General features: G+C 36.7%; 1 protein-coding gene across 3 annotated transcripts in view; it reads right to left on the bottom strand.

Moving 5' to 3' along the window:
• The window catches only part of LOC139725942 (uncharacterized), a 55250-nt gene extending 34476 nt beyond the window's left edge, over positions 1-20774 (bottom strand). For 2 of the 3 annotated variants that reach the window (XM_071637024.1, XM_071637025.1), the window contains exons 1-3: positions 20695-20737; positions 19690-20013; positions 17989-18180 (exon numbers count right to left, since the gene is read on the bottom strand). In XM_071637024.1, the coding sequence (XP_071493125.1) occupies positions 17989-18180; positions 19690-20013; positions 20695-20710 (532 nt within the window). In that variant the 5' untranslated portion in view covers positions 20711-20737. Of the gene's footprint in view, positions 1-17988; positions 18181-19689; positions 20092-20694 lie in introns of all 3 variants that reach the window. The other variant, XM_071637026.1, reaches the window with a different exon arrangement.
• Positions 20775-22550: the final 1776 nt, after the last annotated feature.

Genomic DNA, 22550 nt, shown 5'->3' with positions numbered 1-22550 from the left:
ATTGCCTTGATAAGTAAAGACAAAAAACCACACTTGTCAATATCTTACCCTCTTGGCTTGTAATACCTCATTCTGGCTTTGTAGCGTAAATTGGTGAAATTGATCGAGTATCGATACACATGCAAACACGCATTCAGAACTTCCATCACTGTCCATGGATTGAGGAATCTAAACATTCATTTGCGCATTTAGTTCGGGTTATCCAGAACGTATCCATATTTTTCGCTGATACTCACCAGTTCTACCATCGCACGGCCGTGAGCAGTAACTGCCTCTGAACGCGTAGTTATATAACTAAGTTTGCCGCTGAGCGACTTTTGCCATCTGCAAAGTGACTCTTTTTTAATCCTTGTTCTTTTATCCCTTTCTGTTCAAAATATGCTGGCAATAAGATCACATATTCACCTATAAATTTTCAGCTTTATATTCTGGGCAATGATATATCACATTATAACCTTGCTTTCATTTTGCAACATTTCTCTGCATCATTACGAGGAATCATCGAACATAGGAACACATTGAAGGAATATTTCACTTCCGTCGGCAATATTTAAAAACAGACAAAATGACAAATTTAGATTAACACGAAAGTCAGAGGTAAACAATTTTACAAGTCGCTAGACTCTAACAGGTCCATCCTGTTGAGGAAATGGGTCTGAAATGTAATGATCTATGTGATCCATAAATTATTATCATTAGAATACTAAAAAGTTCATCAGTAAGACTGAAATGATTTCCAGCGTGTGTCAATTTCGCCCTGTAAATTCACATTGATATGATTGAAAGGCATCGGCAATATTGCCTTCGTTAAGAAAATGGACAAAAATATCCGGCTATGCTTGTCAGTTCCACATAATGAGCAGGGCTGGGACTTTGAATTGAGACATGACTTACACGTAAGCCTATAGGGTCATAGGGCAGAAAAAAGCTCCCCATTTTGAATACATTTACTCTGTTACATGATTCGTATCAGTCTTTATCCGATTTGAAAGGTGATGATTACAAAAATAAGTGTTATCATCTTTCAGTCACACTTCTTTTAAAACCCGAAAGTCTAAAAAGACAAGATTTACCGGCGACGCTAGGTAGCTTTAGAGAGTACGCTGATACGACAACAATATCTTCTTTTGGCTGTGTGTAGGATGCGTGACGATATTTGTCCTCGATTGACATGATTTTCATGACAGAATTTTACGTCCTATTATTTGCACGAACACCTTAGTATTTTATATCATACCACTATCTGAAACAGATTAGTGGTTTCCCATTCCTTCCTTTCACAAACAGAGTGAGATGTTAGAGAAAACGATTAGGAACCCCTCCAATATTACTGGAAACAACTCAGACGTATTGTGTGAAACTTTACCATTAAAAAGAGACAAAAATGTGACATATTTTATTGTTTCTAGCTTCACACAAAGTGTTTTGCAATGAACCACCTTTCATAGGAACACTTCACTAATTCACCGAAAGTTATTTTACTTTCTGAGCAGCTGCTGTCTATTTTGCTTAACCACACGAACGAAAACACCCGCGATATTTGTATGTAAATTACGGACAGTATCTTGTAACGTTAAAGAATGGCGAAAAACTTTGAGTTCTAAACGGTAATCAAGTCCTGTTTATTTCTTACACAAACATCCTGTCTCGACTATTGTAGTTTTCCTGGTTTCTTAATGCCTCGTTTATGTGATATGGTGATGGGGAGGCGATTATGTCAGCAACAAGATTTCCTTCGTTCCATCCTAGGTACCCGTAGGTTGGCCGATGTTCTTGAACGCTGTTCAGTCTTCTGACTCCGTACTAAACCTTGGTCTCATGTCATGCAAAATCTTAAGATTCCACAGCAATTATCCATGATTTCAAACTCAAAACTGTACAAAAGTTGTCTTCTCAATGTCTCGTACTCTCTGCCGAACCCTGGGGTGAATTGCGTTTTCGTTGCATGAATAGGAGAGTCATTATGTTACCTTCTACTGGTATGAGGTCAAAGTTCATTTCCGTTTCATTTTGTTTCTCTTTCAAAAATTATCAAATTAACGAAGAGCAGGTTGCTTGAGAGTGTTTGGTATGTAGTTTACTAATCAGTGGTAACGCTCTGATTAGACGCATTGAAAATTGTACCTAGCAACATGCTTCCCAATGTATGGGGTTTGTGTTCTGAAGCTAGATCGGAGATTACGACGATATATCTAGCGTTGGCATAAACATCTCTTAACTGTGGCAGACACACGTATGTTGCGAGGAATGGTCTTGTGCAATAATGGACACATAGAGAACACATTAATTGGTGGAAGAAAAATCACTCCTCAGTTTACAGGAAGAGATTGCATTTTTAGATCTTTATGGTTTTTATTTCAGATGAAAATTATGATTTATGTAAGGTTGGTTGTAGTAGAAAACTAAACGGAAAAATGTGGTCGAGTTTATACATATTTTTTAATTAACATCGTCCCCTCTAGTGTCCGTAGAGATTACGATGAGAGGACGGCAAATTTCTGCCTTTGAAGCCTTTCCTCAAATCGAGGAAGAGAGCTGTGGATTTTCGTATTTTCTGGTTTAACGACAGAAACCTTTGTTCCGATATTCAAACATTATGTTGTCAGGGATATCTCGGACAGATTTCATGCATTTTCCGAGCAGCATTGCTCCATCACGGTAGTGTTAAATGGAGTTAAAAAAGTGTGGTGATGAATCTGGGTGAGAGTTCACTTCCGTCACACTAATCTACACTAATCTAATGACCCAATGTTTGGAATCGGAAAAGGAGCGGATATTCCATACTTATGAATCATCACCTTCAGTTAGGGTATCCCAGATATCATCTGTGGATTTGAATTGGGGTTAAGTTTGTCATTTATTCAATGCATTTATTTGGCTCCACGTGCAGTATTATAAAAGGGTTTTCTCGAGGTTTTTCTGCACGATAACCTTCGTCTCCTTTGCTGTTAAAATCCTTGATGTAACAAATCTTACCAAGAAAAAAAAAAATTAACATCACGAGGTTTTGGGAGCTTACTGTTACTTCAACTAATACACACATACAATTTAGAAAAAAAAGTAATTATGATGGTAAATGAAGGTAAATCGTAACTCTTTCCGGTAATGTACATTATTTTGGTTCGTAGACATATCTGAGCTTGTTTCATCTCTATTCCCTTTTGCAAATTTAGCTTAAGTCAAGTACACTTAATCTGGAACCAGCTCCGAAATCATATCAAACAGGCACCCTTAACACAAGCTTTGGCTAATCTTTACTGGAGAAGATAACAAAACTTAAAAATGAGCAACTGCTATTACACTCAGTTGGTGGGCTTATTCTATACCAGACTGTCCACTATAATGATCTTGATTCCCCTTCCTTCTTTTATGTGCGCTTACAACTTGTTAGTGATTTGCATTTTTATCATTTGAGTTATTTATGCTTTTTTTTTTTGTCCCCGCAATAATGTGATGATGTTGTAAGTTTACCATGAATCTATTATATATTATGTTATTTTTTCTTTCTTTTTTAAATCATGTGTTTCCAATATGTGTATTTTGTGATGTATGTGTAGGGCCTCTGAGAAAAACATTGTAGTCACTAACAGAGCTACCCTACCGAAACAAAACAGACATATAAATACATTACATAAATGAATACTGCCTTAACAGAATACCAATCGTTGGTAACTTAATGTGCCACCCGCAATACCCTTAAGTTTGTTAGGCATCCTGTAGTTCATTATAAGACAATGTTGTCATCCAAAGTCCAGCTTATTTTTATTGAAATTTTTAGTTCTTTGATATTGACAAGTTCAACTTTTTTAAGACAGTAAGATCTTTTGATTTCAATCATGCAATATACATTGTAATTCCATCTGTCAGGTAAAAGGTCGTTTGTTGTGCAAAGAGTGGATCAATCGTTTTAGTTGTTATTACTTTGTACAAGATTTCTCTTTCGTGTCGATATACAACAAATCAACAGCACAGATTATAATATTTGTCATGTTATGAAAGTAAGTCATTGTTGCACAGTGGTTTTCACCAAAAGGGATTTTATGTATTGATATTCAATTTATCATTAACACTATCTATAGTGTTTGTCAAAGTGCAATAGAAAGTCAACGTCCCATGTTAAATTTTATGAATGAAAATGTCATGATTAAATGAAGCTTTTGCTTTTCATTGATAGATTTACCATGGTTTACTATCATTGTATAATTATACATGAGTTTGAATGTGTGTGTGTGTGTGTGTGTGTGTTGTGTTGTGTGTTCATATGTAGAGGGGAGGTGTAGTTGTTTTTTTTTTCCATTGGGCCTCGTCAACAGAATGAAAAAAAAAAAGCTCAGATAAAGGTTCCTCCACAATAATCAACGCCAAACTTAACTGAAATGAAAAACAACTACTACATTTTAAACAATAGATTAAATAGTTGAGAATTAGTTATTACCACATAAAACATATGGGGAATAAGATTTTAAAAATAACGGAGATAGACAATAACCAAAATAACTTAATGATTGCAGTATAGGGGTATTTCGGCTAACGTTGGAAAATAGAAAGTTAGAATATGACCAATATCCCCTTCCAAGAAATCAACATTGATTCAGGTAAACTCGTGTCATTGATCTTGCTGTTCTCATGTAAACATTGCGTTAAATTTCTGCAATGCGAAAAGTGGATCATATTCTGTTTTATTTCATCCAGTTTAAATTTCCTTGAGAAGGAACCCCAACTCGTCATCTGACGTCACAAGTTTGAAGGACGATGCAACATTTTGGGCAAGATGCCAGGAAGAGGAAGGCGCGAACATTGGCAGAAAATGTTACCAAAATCCATTCAATTTTTCAAGAATTTTGTGAAAATGGCAAAAACTCTGGTAACAATTTTAAGAATCTAAAATTATGGCTATCAAAATCAATCTGTCGTAACACTTTATTGGATTCAGAATCCACATCCAAATTTTCTTTCAGACCCTCTAGAGAAAGGTAGTAGTCGATCGTGCTATCCACAGTACTGGTTGTTTGTACGCCATCAGTAATCTGTACGCCATTTAAGTACCAGATCACGTGTTCTGAGCCAAAGACTTTATCGGCTGTACAGGAGGCTGTAACTTCCTGGTCTGGTGTCAGCGGGCTTGGTACATTCAGAGTCACACTGGTTTCACCTACATAAACAAATAAAGATATGACAAAAACAGAATAATGAGACTTAATTAATAAAACAATATTCGCCTCCTCTTGAAATCATCACGCCAGTTTATTTTCTCGGGAGTTTGCTGTAATTATGTTGGTCGTAAACAAAAAACACACATTTTGCGGAAAATTATAAGCAACAAGCACACGCTCGTCTCTTTGTTAGTTTCTCAGATACAATGTCTTGTCTTTATCTTTATTTGTGTAGTTTAAGAAGGATATTAAAAAAACAACATTAGATATGAAGCCTGCTAATAAAAACCAAACCAACAACTAACTCCCTTGTAATACATACACTTATATCTGTATCTTACCAATACAACGGATGGTGATAGAAACTATCCCAGTTAGGATTAATAGGCCTACTCGTCTTCCAGTCATCATCCCTTGACGCCGCTAGATCCTGGAAATGGAAAGAGAAAAGGCAGGAAAGAGAAAAAGTATGAATATTAGTCGACTGTAATAACAGTTTAAAGGGTTTTATCGCAAAGACTGAACACAAACTCTATAAGGTACGGATACAGTCTGTAAAAGACTTGACGAAGTTAACCCAGAAAATTCGCTTTAGTTGCATTTGCTTAAGTAATCAAGAATACACACTATGTAAGGCACAGGGAAAACCAAATTAGGTTTACTTTCAACCTGTGAAAAATGTCAAATCGATTTATATAACGACTGTGAAAGAGAACGAAAATGATTACGCTGTTAAACGATGTAAAAGCTTCGGCAAATTTGATGTCCTAATGTCTGCTCTCTCTGTCGACCTTTATTAGAATGTGTGTGCTGACTATTCGACCATCGCACACTATTTCTGCATAAGATTCTTCCGCGTTTGCTGCTGTTGTCATATAGTTCAAAATATTTGCCCTACACACATTACACATCAGGTAATATACCAAATATAAGTATGTCAAAGATTATAGTCCTTCGCAGTACAGATACAATTTCCGTGGCTTTCATTGTGGAACTATCTTACCTCTTTGCGCCATGATAAAATCATAATCATGTACAATGGTATTGTACTCCATAAAAGACCAAACTGATGTCATCAATACATCCTGGTTTCAAAATCTAACACGACGTATATGATTTCTTGCTACACTGTCAACATGATAATAGTTGACCATTCAAGAGACATGGCGTGTGAAAACAATGACGTGTGAATAGGCTACTTCTTGAAAGAGCTGACGAATTTTAGACCCGAATTAAGTGTCACTATCTGAGAAAGACAATGTCAGTACACCTGACCAATGTGATATTCTGTAACACTGCCTCTGAAATTTGGTTCAGAAACACATTATCCACGTGATACGGTATATTTCGTCTATGCGCCTCCAATTCCTTTCAGGTGCACACTCACATACATCACTATAATATTATTAATTTTACAGGTTACTCAATCAAACAATAAAATTGTCTTATGTATATTGAAGGGAGGGTTACAATCTATATGGCAACTGTGATACAAATGACACTATAAAAAGGACGCAGTTTCCTGCTATTTTTTAAGTTCAATTACTCGCCTAGAAGATGCTTTATAGACGGCTAATCTATCAGCTCAGTACCCAAATGTCTGGCAGGAGTTTCTTTTCTTTGTCATGCAAAGTTCATTTGGAAGTAAAACCCCAAAGAAATTGAATTTTTAGTCGGCTACCAAAACATGGGAACCAGATTAGAAAGAGACAATTTGGGATCAGTTGCATTAATCTTATCGATAATAATTCTGAAGAGGGAGGAGAATATTTTTCATAATGGTGTTCCTCAGGGTTCCATTCTGGGACCATTATAATATTTGTATTCTATATAGGTAAATACACATAACGTTAGTGATATTCACCTTTGCACCGACGACACAAATCCCGATCCATACACAGTTCAAATGGTGTTACAAAATGATTTTAATAGGAATTTTACTTTGTTCCGTACCAAAAAATTAGGTTTGAATTGCGATAGAACAGTTTGCATATTAATTGCAAAATAGAACGTTATTGAATAAATACAATACTTCAGATTTAAATGTAAACGCAAGAAAACTTGACCGTGTTAATCAAGTGAGACATTTAGACAATACAGCTGATGCGGAGTTGAATTGGAATGTGCATGTTGATAATGTCTGCAAGAAAGTAAGTAAAATTAATATCATTTCTTTCTTTTGCAAAGGCTCAGAAATGTGATTAATGAACAAAACATAAGACTGATATACAAATCTTGTATATTACTGCAATAAGATTATGTAGATATAGTATGGGACTCTGGTGAATCCATATTCTCATGTATAAACCACAAAATACATTTTACATTCTAAAGTGTGATACTATTGTTTCTAGACATACCCGACATTTGCTTCAATTAGTATATAATATAAAGCTCTGAACGACATGACACCGTCTTATCTGACAAAATGTTTTTCTCTTGAATAAAATAATAAAAGAGTAATCATTGTAATAAAAAGGTGTAATATAGGGGCAGTAGGACTTTTAATTCACTAAGATATTATTCTGTGATCATAAAAACGCATCTACTTTTAATGCCTATAAGGGTCTCATGAAAGAACATATTTCTTCATACACGTAGACAAGAAAATGTGACTGATAACCAAATAAAAACAGAAGATGGAAAAATGGGCGTAATATTTTAGTGATATAAATGATTTGCAGGAGTAAGGTACACAGTGTATGTAGTTTGACGTGTGTGTATGTGCGTGTGGGTGTGTGTGCGTGTGAATCTACTATTAATTCGTTTGTTTGTTTTCTTCTTTTTTTTCCGCATAATTATGTCATATGTATCAAGTTAATTCCCTTACAATTTAAACAAACCCTTCTAAATCAGCAGTGTCATGATGGTTATTCGTTGAGTGAGGCTATCCATCCGTATTTATCATGTTTCATAATATTTGCTCGATTGTTTTCATTTTATTTATTTTGACGAAAATAAATACCAACCAACGAACCAATGTGATTATTGATACGATATCTTTTAATGTGAATGTCATGTTCAAACCTATGGGAGAATGCTAAGAATATACCATCTTATACGCTGTATGAAATATGCATGAGTGATGTCAAGGAATAACATAATCAGAAGAAATTTGAAATATCTGACTTTTCTAATATTTTTCACGTCATTTCTATGCTATCTCTGAATTTTCTCTAAGCAATTTTTGAGATTAAAAACAAAAAGATCAAATCAGTAACGTATAAGATGTTTTCACACATGTTTTTCTCCTTTTTTTTTACCTGAGATTTCTATTCTTGAAAAAAAAAGGCAATGAATATTTTTCTCTTCTCTTCCTCATAGCACACAGGGACAGTAACTAGAAAAAAGAAGATAGCTGTTATCAAATGTTATTTACACATTGAAATTCAGTTTCTTCATCTATATTTTGATTAATTTTTTAAAATAATGTATTGTACTGGAAGCATACACCACATTCATATGGGCAAACTTCCTCTTTTAAACGGCAAGAACATGAAGTCATGATCGCATATCACAGAGAACATACAGTCATAGATTTCCGTAATATTATAATAATCATGTCATGGATTGTTGTTCTTTCCTATTACCTAACAAAACACAGGAAACGGTTCGTATTGACTTTGTCAGCAGACACGCTGCATGTAAGAGAACAAAGAACCATAATATGACACCACATGGACGGACCCCTTCTTCTTTCCTCGAAGTTTCGAAATACATTACAACGAACCGCATATAACATTAACCAGACGTAGTGTATACTTCCACATAAAGGAGTGTATACATTTTACTCCACATGCTTAAAGTGCGTTCTACAGTCGAAATCAGTCGTAAAATGTCATAACGATAAACCTTTAGTTATTCATGATCAACAGATACAGATTTAAATGATGAGTTATTTAAATTGTCAAAATGGTTTTGTGATAACAGATTGATTGTAAATATTGAAGAATCAAATTATATGTATTCTTTAAAGTATGAAAAAGATTCCAGATTTGGAATTTTGTGATGTAAAAATGAATGATGCAGAATTATCTCGAGTAGAATGTACACAATTTCTAGGGGTTTATACTGACTGCAACTTGAACTGGAAAAAGCTTATAGCCATGATGAATTAAAGAATTTCGAGAAATATTGGAGTAATTAATGGGATAAAAAGGTATTTTACCAATGACGGCTTGGATTTTGTAATATAACAGTTTAATTTTATCTCATTTGAATTATTGTAAAGCTGTATGGGCAAGTACTCATCAATCGAATTTACACGACTCATTTATCCTTCAAAAAAGAGCAATTCGATTCTGTACAAACCCGCATTATAAAGCGCCGTCAATGCCTTCGTTTCTGAAAATGAATGTTTTGAATATATATCAAATGAATAAGTTTGATATTCTTATGTATATGTTCAATCATAAAATGATTTTTTTTTTTTACCTGAGATGTTTTCCGGTATGTTTAAATCTAATGATCTAATTCATAGGTATAACACACGAAATAGTAATAAAGATGTTGTTCAAGGTAGATAAGATGTATAAATGCACACACTCAGACATACTGGGCCCTCATTATAGAATTCTTTACCACATACAGTTACAATTTCTCCAACTACAAATATTTTTTAGAAGAATCTGAAAAGATATTTGCTAGATAGTGAGAGTTGTCATTATGAAATACACGATAATTAAAATTAATTTTGTGGTTTTTGTTTTCTAGGGGTTTATATGACTAATCACCATTACTTCATTTTATAACGAAAATGTATTTGTGTGTGTGTGTGTGTGTCTGTGTTTTTTTTTTCACCTGTCCCATGTCTTAATCGTAAAGCAATAGTATTTCCTCTTATTCTTTCTGTTGTGAACTACCCTGACAAGTGTGTGTGTGTGTGTGTGCGTGTATCTGTGTTTTTTTTTCACCTGTCCCATGTCTTAATCGTAAAGCAATAGTATTTCCTCTTATTCTTTCTGTTGTGAACTACCCTGACAAGACTCTGGTCTTTTGTAGTTTCCACGTTTCATTTACAGATATTATATGTTATGTATGCATGTTCATGTATTTGTTTCCTGCCCTCAGTTTGTTATTGTACAGATGATCCTATTATGTTTTTTAAATGAAACAGAATAAAGTTCAAGCTCTAGTTCAGATAATTTTCCCTCCGGTAATAAATGGGTATAGACGTTCCCTCAAATAAGGGAATGAATCTTTATAGATGGTAATGATGATGACAATGATGATAATACCTATTATTATGATAAGAACAATAATATCATAATGATTATGTCTTCTTTATCTACGATATACTCTTCAGTGTTACCACTGCTCTGACAAAGGACCCTATTTTTCTGCCAATACAATGACAGTGTTGTATTTGTTCCTCTTTCATTTTTGTTAGATTCCTATTAATTCTTTGTATCCATACCGTGTCTTATTACAGGCACACCTTTATGAGGTATGATGGCAGCCATGTCTGCTTCCCCCTGCGGCCCTGCACACGCACGCGCACACACACACACACACACACACACACATGTACACACACCCACACGAACGCACATCCACACACTCGCACACACCCACACGCACGCACACCCACCCCCCCCCCACACACAGGCATATACACCCGTACTAACATGAACATATATAATAATCCTTATAACCTTTTGGGTTTCTGGAAATATGAAAGATAACAAATATTTTGTGTCTCCAAAAGTTCTCCTTTTTTGTGTGTGTTCTGCATGTCTCTTAACGCGCAAAAATTGGCGACGCTCTTTAATTTCATTACATATACCTTATACTACATACACACAATATAATATATAACTTTATGACACAATCACACACAAGCACACACATCATCAATCACATGCACATACACATTACTTTTTGGATTTTCCCGACGTATGACAAATATAGTAATACCTGTATTTTGTGTCTCGAAAAGGTCTCTTTTTCCCCACTGGTTATCTATAGGAGTATATTGAGGAGACATGTCTCCCTGATGTCGTTCACAGAATAACAAAACGCAAAGGAAGCAAAAATTAACTGACGACAATGTATCTTTATTCAAAATATACGGCTGGTTTCTTTAAAAAAAATACATGTTGTTGCGATGAAGTTACACAGGTTTTCAGCTCTTTCCTAGTACGAATTGCGCTGCGGAATTAACATAATGCGAAGTATTCCTCTGATTTGAATAGCCTTTTTATTCAAAATATGTCGGGAAGGATGAAAACATCATACACTGAAAAAATAGAAGAAAAGAAATGGCTGATTCACATAAAATACTTCGAGGAAAATAAATGGGCCTCAGTCGTATCATTATGAAATAACTAGTCTAAAGCCTAGTTTACATAAAGACTTCTGCATTCCATTGTCTATACTATTTAACAAGATTTAAGAAATTGTCAGCATAATCGTACAAATTCTACGCATCCATAAACATTATATACATTACAATAAAAGGAAAACTAAAGAAGAGATGTACAGTAATACACGTATGATTTTGAAGGTACACTAGCAAGGGACACTTTTCAAATACAATTTGGTTTTGAGAAAAGAATTGGAAATGCAGGGGACCGTCTTCATAAGCGGAACTTGAATAGAAAGATGGACCAAAGTAATATTGCAACATATCAAAAAATAAACCTTCATAAAGAAAAGTATAGATCTTGCCTCTCACTGAGTGTATAAATAGGAAGCAAACAGCAATTGTTTGCAAGTCCGCCGGAGATCATAGATGTTTTTATATCATAATTATCAGGGAGATTGTGCATGGAATCACTAAATGGTATACAATTTATTGATGATTACATTATTACGAATAAGGAATGTTGTAATACATTCTTTCCCTGACTACTTCTGCTTTCAAAGCCTGCTAGTCATTTCGTTTCAAGTCTATTCCAATGACGTATATGATCGTTGGTAGGCAATAACTCTATTTCGGAAACTGTTGTTGATGAATGATTTTACAACTAGGTTATACACAAAGTATAGACATTATGATTCTTCAATCGGAGGAAAAATACTTGTTGCCATGAGATACGTCCAAAACTTTCCCTCGTGTTGACCTTCGCAGTGTTGCATATCTGCAGAAAAAATATCCAGAAAGGATTCTTGTCATCGTTGCCAAAGAAACTTAAACAGGACGTTCTGAGTGTTGCTCAACCTGAGCTTTTCAGAGTAACAGATCCAGATCTAGATCCAGGACAAGATGTCAATGGGAAAACAAACAAACAGACGGACAAGCATGGACAAGAGCACCGCGTGTTCTACAGAAAACCATTTTTTTTTCTGTGAGAAAGAAAGTGGTACCAAAATCGTCAAAGAATAATAGAGGAACTCCTGCCATAGTAAAGTGTAGCACAAGGAAGGCAGAGAATACACAGTGGGAATGGGAAATCATAATGAATCAGAAAAGGAGGGATATAGTGTATTCATCAGCTTCTCATGCATGAATGAGCGATGGAATCAACGATGAAATGTATCGGTAGCAACATGTGAACCTCGGCGTGTTCATCAAATAATTGTCTCAGTATGTTTTCCAAGTTTACGTAGAACACAGCATGTGAAACCAGGAGTGTACTTTTTCCGACGAAAATTGTTATTCTAATGAGTTTTGATAAACGATATCATTTTGGAGTATCAGGCTTTCTTACCAAGTACTACCACAATTATATGGTAATAGTGATAATGGTAATAATTATAATAGTAGGCCCTATTGATTGTAATGACAAAAATGATGCAGAACAGTGCTTATAAAGTGCATAAAATATTGCAAAAAAAGAAGAGAAAAATAGTGAAAAAAGATACAATATACAATACACAAGTTCATGTTTCATATTTACTGAATATGGTAATATGGTAACAAGTAGAGATTGAAAATGCTATCACCTGCCATTTCTTGGTTGCTCTGTCAAAACAGCAACACTGTAAATAATTCACCATGTGAATGGTTATACTCACCTCAATCAGTAGACAACCTTTCTCTTCATGAGGACAGTGAGACAGGTGATGATGGAGAGGATGAAAATGACGATGAGAAGAACGTACGTGGTCGACGATTTCTGAAGGAACTCTTGAAAAGGGCTAGCTATGGGACCCTCTGTCAATAAAGCACCAATGGACAACGGTAATGTTTGTTACTTCCTGGTTTATTTTCCCTTCATTCTCATAGTAGTGTCTGTTTTACAGCTTGCCTTTTTTCTTCTTTTTCTGTTTTCTTTTCCGGAACCAGATACTACTAACTCAAATTCTGTCTAGTTGTAATTCGTTACGAAGAGAGCAATTATGACAAATTTTTTGCTGATACATAGCATATTTTTCGATTTAAGTCTTTCCTACTACCTCAATGAAAACACTCTATATACCTTCAGGCAAAACCTTGCAGACTATATACCTATAGAAATGCGAAATAAATCGCATGCCGTGATACTGTTCAAAGTAACTATCAAGTGTGTTGTTCCAATTTCGTTGAAACCTCGAACACAGGCAAAGTGTCCGTAATGGCGAACATCCGACAAACAGTGGATAACAAGTACATCACCTGTTTGTAGATTTCAATCAAAACTTTCGGTTACCCTCTGGTTTCGCTGGGCTCTTGCATTATTATCTTCTTATTCGGTACTTTGTGAAGTGACTGGGACATTTCTTATCCCCACCATACACACAAATTTGCAAGTGAGATTGTAATTGTAATTTTCGTTACTTATATGGTGAAGGGATCATATTGTATGCTTTGCTTCTTCAAGAATGATAGCTTTTGTTACTTACTGACTTTCAAGGACCTATACAATGTCAATACAAGCCATGCTGACTTGTATTGATTTATGATGCCTTGATCATCACTTATTTGGCCTATATACTATCTAATTATGTGCCATAAATATATTCACTATAATTTTTTTCGGTTACTTTTCACCAGATTACTTTGATCCATCCACATAAAAACCCCACAACAAAACTTCCCAACCAAGGTTCTGCCGATGACATCATCTACTGCTAGATGCAGTCTAAATTATCTCCTGCTGATATGATACCAAAAGACATTGGAATGCACTTTCCCTTAACTGAGCATAACATTTCCATACAATGTTTTCTTTTTTCAATCGTATTTGTAATTTCTTCAACCTACCAGAAAAAGTTTCTGTTCGGCAATGTTTCATCCATGACAACGTATCTGCAACTCCGTTGGTGGCAGAACACGTGACATTGATGCAGGCATCGGGGAGTGGAGACAGGATCGCTGAGGCACAGCTGGAGGAGGACAAGATGACATTATCAGCTGTAATGTTGTATGTGTGGAGATGTGGGTAAGGCTGGTCAGAGAGGTCAACATGACAGGTGATGATTAGAGTTACCAGGTTTCCTTTACGTCTGATTTCCGTCGTCTGGATCCTAAGGATGTTGCTACCAGGTTGTTGGGGGCCGGGTTCTACAATGAGATCGAATAGTAACAAAATGGGAGGATAAAACATGAATAGCCTGAATGTTCCATTTCATAAAGCCAACAAAGATACTGAAAGTGACATGAAACGTGAGTATAGGGTCTGACTGATCAGTCGCCGGGACTCGTGCCAATCTAAAGACCATGAAATGGCATGCACGCTCGCCAAGAAGGCGAAGAAGGCGACTACAAGAAATGTCCGAGACGTCTCTAAAACAAGATGAAAACTTTTCGTCTGAAAGTTCGCAGGCATCACAGTGACGTCATCGTGACGCTTCCGGTTGGTGGGTCTAGGCAAGGTCGCGGAGACGTCTCGGAGACCTCGTGGACAAAATAAATATCCGTGACTAGGCCGCGACTAAGGTGTCGCCGATAAGTAGCAGAGACGTCCCCGAGACCAGCTGAAGCCTGTAAAAGTCTAAAAAAACAAAAACAAAAACGGAACATGTTTAATTCTCTCGCTACTCAGGGTAGTTTCCAGGAGACGTCTCAGAGACGTCGCGGAGTTGTCTCCGCGACCAGTGAGACTCGAGTCGCCAACAGGGTCGCCACTCAGCCTACAAGCAAATGAAATAACCACATTTATGCGCAATTTTGACTTTGATTTTTGGAAAGCTTTAGTTCTTTTCATTTCTTAGACACTCGTAAACGAAAAAGGGGGCATTGTAAACAATTCATGTTGTCGTTTTCTGTACTCTTTGTAAAGTGCGATTAGTCGCTATAAATTGGCGTCATCCCATGACCTAGACACCCACGAGTCATGCAGCTCATGAGTCATAAAGTCAACGAGTTAGATACCATATAACACAGGTTGAGCAAGACACTACGCAAAATTTCCCTAGTGTCTAGCTCGTGGACCAAGTTGCTTGTTGACCTGTTTATTCTTGTCGAGCCCGAGGGCCTTGTTCACTAAATTGTCTACCTCCTGGCTGTATGACTCATGAGCTGTAGAACTCTTGGGCTGTATGACTCGTGTACATTATGACTTCGTTGGCAGTATGAATCGTGAGTTGCATTACTCGTGGGTGTCTACTTTGTGACGTGCACCCGTGACATTTACCTGGTTGTGAAGGACAGTAGGTCGTGGTCGCTTTAGTCTCTCCGTATTCATTCATACCAGTACACACGACATCGATGCATGTGTTGGGTTGAGGGTCAATCGCCACCGTAGGAGAAGCTGAACCGGAAATGACGCTATCGTCGACTGCAATGAGGTACGTGTTGATTGGTGGAAAGGGCTGATCTTCTGGATCCACGTGGCAAGTAATGTTGAGGCTTGGTTCGTCATCATCATCCTCTAGAGTCTCAAACTCCACGCTGATGATTCCTTCTGCTGGCTTATCTGTTGGATAGGATTATTTGTTATCAATATCCAAATCGCCAGTTGGTTACAAATGAAAAATAATGATAGATACGAGGTAGCTAAGTTGAAATGTGATGGACAAGGGGGGGGGGGGGGGGGGGCAGACATGGTTTTTTAATAAGATGCTTAAAATTCGTAGAAGGTTAACCTTGACTTCCATTTAGTAAGCATGTATTAAATAAACAAAGATTAGCCGGTTTATATAGTGACATTTAAGGTGGCTTTGTTGATGGCTTCCATAAGCATAATAGGTCCGCATGGTTGGAAAAAGGGTATCAACAAGGATGTTTTAATGAGCATGACAGATTTGTGATTTAACACACTGCGTAACATTAATGAGAGCGTGAATGAAAACGTATACATTTAACGCTTAAAGAGATTGTTCGCCTACGACGAAATCATAAAAGCAAATACCTACGTTTAAATCAAAATATCCCAACGAGTTTTGCCTCATTGGCATAGCTAACATACTTATTGTACCTTGAGGACAGTGTGTGAACGTGGCTGAGGTCGTTCCAATCCCGTTCGTCGCGGAGCACGTGAGTTCGATGCAGGCGTTGGGGCGTGGCGAGAGGATGGCTGAGGCACTGCTTGATGACGAGAGAGTTGTGTTCTCAGTCCCGATGGCGTAGGTGTGGAGGTACGGGGACGGCTGATCAGTGAAGTTCACGTGACAGGAGATGACCAGATTAACCAGTTTATCCTCGCCTTTAATCTCAACAGCATCGATGGATAAGATGTTTTCTCCTGGGGGTGTACCGGGACTTGGAGTCATACATGGAGTGATGGACCGGGCGGGGGACTGGGTTACACCACCTGTTAAAGTGTAATTATCCAATCAGTGTTAAGACTTAAAAGACAAACCCAACAACCCTACTTTGAGTGTAATTGTGGATCATATACGATATAAGAGCGCAAGTCTACCCTTGAGAGGGAAATCACGGTTGATGTAGGAGTCTAAGACGACAAATACAGCTATAGAAATGTTCATGTCAAATGCATTACGAATCAATAGTATTTAGGGTTCGCTTCGAGTCCTTAGACCCAAATCCATGAAGATATTTGCTTCTCATTTTATTTAGCAATATCATATGGAAGACATACAAGTGTATATGGGTGTAAGTGAATTTTAGTCGAGTAAATCATATAAGAATGAATATTTCGACACTAATTTTTGTTTGTAAATGATTATGTTCCTTCTTACAAAGAAACGATAATTGGACATTAGTACAAAAATGTGGAATTTACATCATTACTGATATTTCTCGGTCATTTGGTGTTGTGGGGGGTTTATACGGTGTTCCATGCAGATCCACACGATACGATCAAAGTAATGTAAGTATGATAGAAATGGTGACGACGCGATGTTCGATTCCAAAGTTTCTTTAATCATAATAACTATGCAATGAGTTAAAGTTCGTTATTTCGACACGTCTTACAAGGATTTTATCGAACATGTTTATAGCTTCTAATGACATAAGAGTATTAGGCCCTACATCCATATTTACATATGTCATTTGTCTAGGGATCATTTTCAATAGGCCTACTTTTTTGCTTATGATTCCACCACTATCATGATATTTAGTATCGTGTATTTCTTTATGCAAACTTTGTAAACCTAGTAATTATTTAACGTGGAAATCTGAAATGAAATGAAATGACATGACATGAAATGAATTACTGGAAATCAAGAAAAGCGTCATAAAGGCGTGATAACGTTCTAATAATAGATAGATATACATATATATATATATAACTTCACATTAACCATGGTACCTCATAAATACGTTTCATCACCATCAAGCTTCTAGATGTTTGGAGTTTTGTTCTCATATTATGAATACACATTTTGTCTCGCACATAGTTACTCAGATTTGTTTTTCCTCGAAAGATGCGGGGGACGTCATTCAAATTTATTTCGTATATAAATGAATATCAATTCATCAATACCTATACATAAATATGTACAATGCATGATTATGCAGTAACGCAATTGGACAAATGTGTACGGATATCATATTTGCTAAATTCACCTGTAACCTCCAGAGTGGCCGAGCGCACAACACCGTACACATGACACTGAAGTATATCACCGTTGTTGGTTGTCGTTGGGGTGAATGTCAGTCGACTGTTTATGTTGTAGTAAGTATAGCGATCAACTCCGTAACTCAGACCTCCATTCAAGTCTGCATTCGTAAATATTGCGGCCGCAGCTTCCAGATCTCCTGTAATACGATCATATACAATCATATATATATATATATATATATATATATATATATATATATACATATATATACATATATATAATATGCATATTTATGTATACACATCAGTACATCATCTACATCCAACACCATGAGAGCACATTGACTATACCATTATCATCACCTGACATCTGCTAAATTAGAGACGGTAGTGAATTGTCAGAAAGAGGGAGGTGTTCATACTTCATGTACCTCTTCAAGTTTCATAGTATGCTAACTTTTTTTTTACCGATAGAACACGGGGCCGACTTCACCTTGATAATTGTACAAAGATATTATGAATACTTCGTGTGTAGTTTTCGAAACTTGATATCGCCATACACATTTCTTCACTCTTTCAACAACAGAGAAACTATGAAATTAATTTAGTTTATGTGTGGCCATAACGGAATCAGCGCGTAGCATCTTGCACGTGTACCGTTAAAGATAGTCTGGTTTCCAGACCCTCTGCCAACTGTGCTCCTTTTACAAAATGCGCCCTCCGCGGTGACGAAGTCGGCGCCTTTCCCGAAGGCAAGGGAAAAAATCCACCAAAACTTGCTCCAGTTTTCGACGTTGAGGATGTCAATATCTTGTATAGTAAAATAGCACGAGCAGAGGGTCCGGAAGCCAGATTATGTTAAAGGGGAGGCCGATCTTGACAATTGGTATGAGTGAATCATTATAAAGGAAAATTAGTCGAAAATGCAGGACAGTGGAAGTTCGAGCAAATTCTGATCAAGCTCTAATGTTGTGATCAATCAAACACAAACTGGTAATTCTATAATGCCAGGCGCGATCCCAAGCCCTATTTGCTCTGCCCTATAAAATATGGTTATTTTCATACTCCCGTCTATTATACATTCCCCTCAATGCGATCATTGTAGATGTTTTATTTTTTCTGTGTACAATTTCTGCATTGAAAAAAAGTATATCAAGTCATAAAAAGGTGAAAAAGAACATATTTTATGGAATTTTCTGTACGGGACAAAGTGAATTCAAATGCTACAACACGAAGTCGTAAGTTTCTGTTCAACTGGTCACACCGACAAAATTATATAGCTTTCGTTCTTTTAATCAAATTACAGTCAAATTGCCATTCTCCTGCTTCCCTCGTTTTATGGTTGTGCTCAAACAAACTTAATATTTAGCGCGAACGTCCCATTTATTACTTATAATTATCGGGTATTCTGGTCAAGATTGATTAATTGGTAACAATGTTAACGTAATGTAACTGGTGTTGGAAGGTAAATACAAAACAAAACAAAACAAAACACATGACTGGAATATTCATAGGTCTGCCAGAATTTGATAGGCCTAATCACATTAGCGATTTAAGATAATGCGATTAAAATCTGTTTTAAGATCGATGCTTAAATTGCATTATAAGTCTCATAGTTCAAATTTGGTGAATTACAGGTTTCAACAACCACGAAAAAACAACATTACTCATAAAAAGACTAAGTGATAGATATGAAATTAACTTACGTTCTCCAGCACATCGTACGCCTACGTCATTGTTGTGCCCACAACTGGAGTAACTGGAGCACCCCCACGGGAATCGACCGCACTCTAAAAGGGAGTTTTTATCCGACGTGGGACAGTGAATTATGCTGTCTAACCAAACAGGGCCCGATCCTTCTCCGAAGTGGGCATCGGAATGGACCGAGGCAGCCCCCGAGTACCCAAGCTGTCTACACACAGCGTGAGCTGCGTTCATATTCCAACCAGTGTCACACGCCGTGCCCCAGACCCCATCACACAATATTTCCACTCGGCCTTCGTGTTCGTCAGCCCCATCAGCAAGTCTCACTGAAACATGCAGAAAACATTAAGTTGTGCTGGTTGTTTCTTCTTCTTGAATCATGGAACTGAGCAGAAGTTAAGATTCTATAGTGGAAGTGAAAGCGAGTTATTATCAATTATTTACGGCTCTAAAATATGAAATTCAGGACGCATCAAGACATCTTTTAGACTTTTGACTCATATTTGTATCACCAGGTCTACCGAAATGTTACGATGACATCAAAATGAAACTATCGATAAATGTGGGTTCACACTGACCAACACTGGATGCTAAATCAAATCTTGAAGCTTAGTTTCTACCCTTATGGACGACACTTTCAATGTGAACGGGATTCAATGGGAGTAGGATGATTTGGAAATTTCTGAACAACAAAAAGTTCACAGGTTTAAAAGGTCTCAATGCAATGACGTGTTATGCGATGAAATCTCCTGTCAAAATGTGGATCCAGGCCTATTCGAAATATTATTGTCAGAGTTGATTGACGAGAATTAAGCTTCACGCATCTGACAAAGAAAAGCCTGAAGCTGGAGAATGTGAGGTGTTTAAATGACTCTACTACAGTATATAACTGAACTTTTATTTGAGATCTCATCATTGCCTCAATAACTCAAAACAAAACAAAACAAAACAAACACACACACACACACACACACACACACACACACACACACAATTCAATATCTTACCCTGGCTCTGTAGCATGACATGGTGCAATAGATGGAGTATCAGTTATGGCGGGCGAGATGTCAATAGACATGCAAACACATCAGCACTCAGCGTTACCATTCACTTTTATGCGTTTAGTTCGGGTTATCCAGAACGGATCCATATTTTTCGCTGATACTCACCAGTTCTACCATCGCACGGCCGCGAGCAGTGACTTCCTCGGAATGAGTATGTATAACTAAATTTGCCGCTGAGCGACATTGGCCATCTGCAAATTCACTGTTTTTTTATTCCTTGTTCTTTTATATCTTTCCATTCAAATCTTCTGGTAATAAGATCATATATTCATCTGTAAAGTTTTAGCTTTATCTTCTACACAATGATGTGCACATTATAACCTCGCTTTAATTTGGAACTTTTCTCTACATCGTTAGCGGAATCATTGTACATAGGAACATATTGACGGAATATTTCCACTTCCGTCGTCAATATTTAAAAACAGACAAAATGGCAAGTTTAGATAAACACGAAAGTCAGAGGTAAACAATTTTACAATTCACTAGACTCTCACAGGTCCATGCTGTTGAGGAAATGAATCTGCAATGTAATAATCTATGTCATCCATGAATTATTACCATTAGAATACTAAAAAAATCATCACTGCTACTGAAATGATTCCCAGTGTGTGTCAAAATCATTCTGTAAATTCACGGTGATATGATTGAAAGGCATCGGCAATATTGCCTTCAGTCAGAAAATGAACAACAATACCCTGAGATGCTTGTCAGTTCGACATAATAAGCAGGGCTGGGATTTTGAATTGAGACATGACTTACACGTAAACCTATGTGGTCATAGGGCAGGAAAAAGCTCCTCATTTTGAATAGATTTACTCTGTTACATAATTCGTATTAGTCTTTATCCGACTTGAAAGGTGATAATTACAAAATACATGTTATCATCTTTCAGTCATACTTCTTTTAAAACCTGAAAGTCTAAACTGACAAGATTTACCGGCGTCACTAGGTAGCTTTAGAGAGTACGCTAATCCGGCAACATTATCTTCTTTTGGCTGTGTGTATTATGCGTGATGATATTTGTCCTCGGTTGACATGATTTTCATGACAGAATTTTATGTTTTATTATTTGCTCAAATACGTTAGTATTCTATATCATACCATTATCTGAAATAGATTAGTAGTTTCCAATTCCTTCCTTTCACAAACAAAATGAGATATTAGAATAAACGGTTAGGAACCCTTCAATATTACTGGAGACGTACTGCGTGAAACTTTACCAGTATAAAGAGACCGAAATGTGAGATATTTTATTATTTCCAGCTTCTCACAAAGTGGTATGTAATCAACCACCCTTGATAGGGACACTTTCATTAATTCGCTTAAAATTATTTTACTTTCTGAGCGGCTGCTGTCTATTTTGTTGAATCACACTAACAAAAACACTCTCGATATTCGTTTGTATATTACGGACAGTATCTTGTAACGTTAAAAGCATGACGAAAAACTTTGAGTTTTAAACGGTGATCAGGTCCAGTTTATTTCTTACACAAACATCCTGTCTCGTCGGTTGTAGTTTTCCTGGTTTCTTAGTGTCTAGTTTATGTGATACGATGATTGGGAGTCGACTATTACAAAAACAAGAATTCCTTCGTTCCATTCTAGGTACCCGTAGGTAGGCCGATGTTATCGAAAGCTGTTCAGTCTTCTAAGTCCCTATCAAACCCTGGTCACAAGTCGTGTAATATCTTAAGATTTCACAGCAATTATCCATGATTTCAAGCTCAAAACTGTTTAAAAGTTGTCCTCTTAATGTCTCGTACTCTCTGCCGAACCCTGGGGTGAATTGCGTGTTCGTT

The sequence above is a fragment of the Diadema antillarum genome, unplaced genomic scaffold (genome assembly GCF_040938485.1).
Source record: "Diadema antillarum isolate AM-2024a unplaced genomic scaffold, OU_Dant_1.0 seq00000069_RagTag, whole genome shotgun sequence".
In the NCBI taxonomy this organism is placed as follows: Eukaryota; Metazoa; Echinodermata; class Echinoidea; order Diadematoida; family Diadematidae; genus Diadema; species Diadema antillarum.
This window is presented reverse-complemented; position numbering and strand designations above follow the sequence as displayed.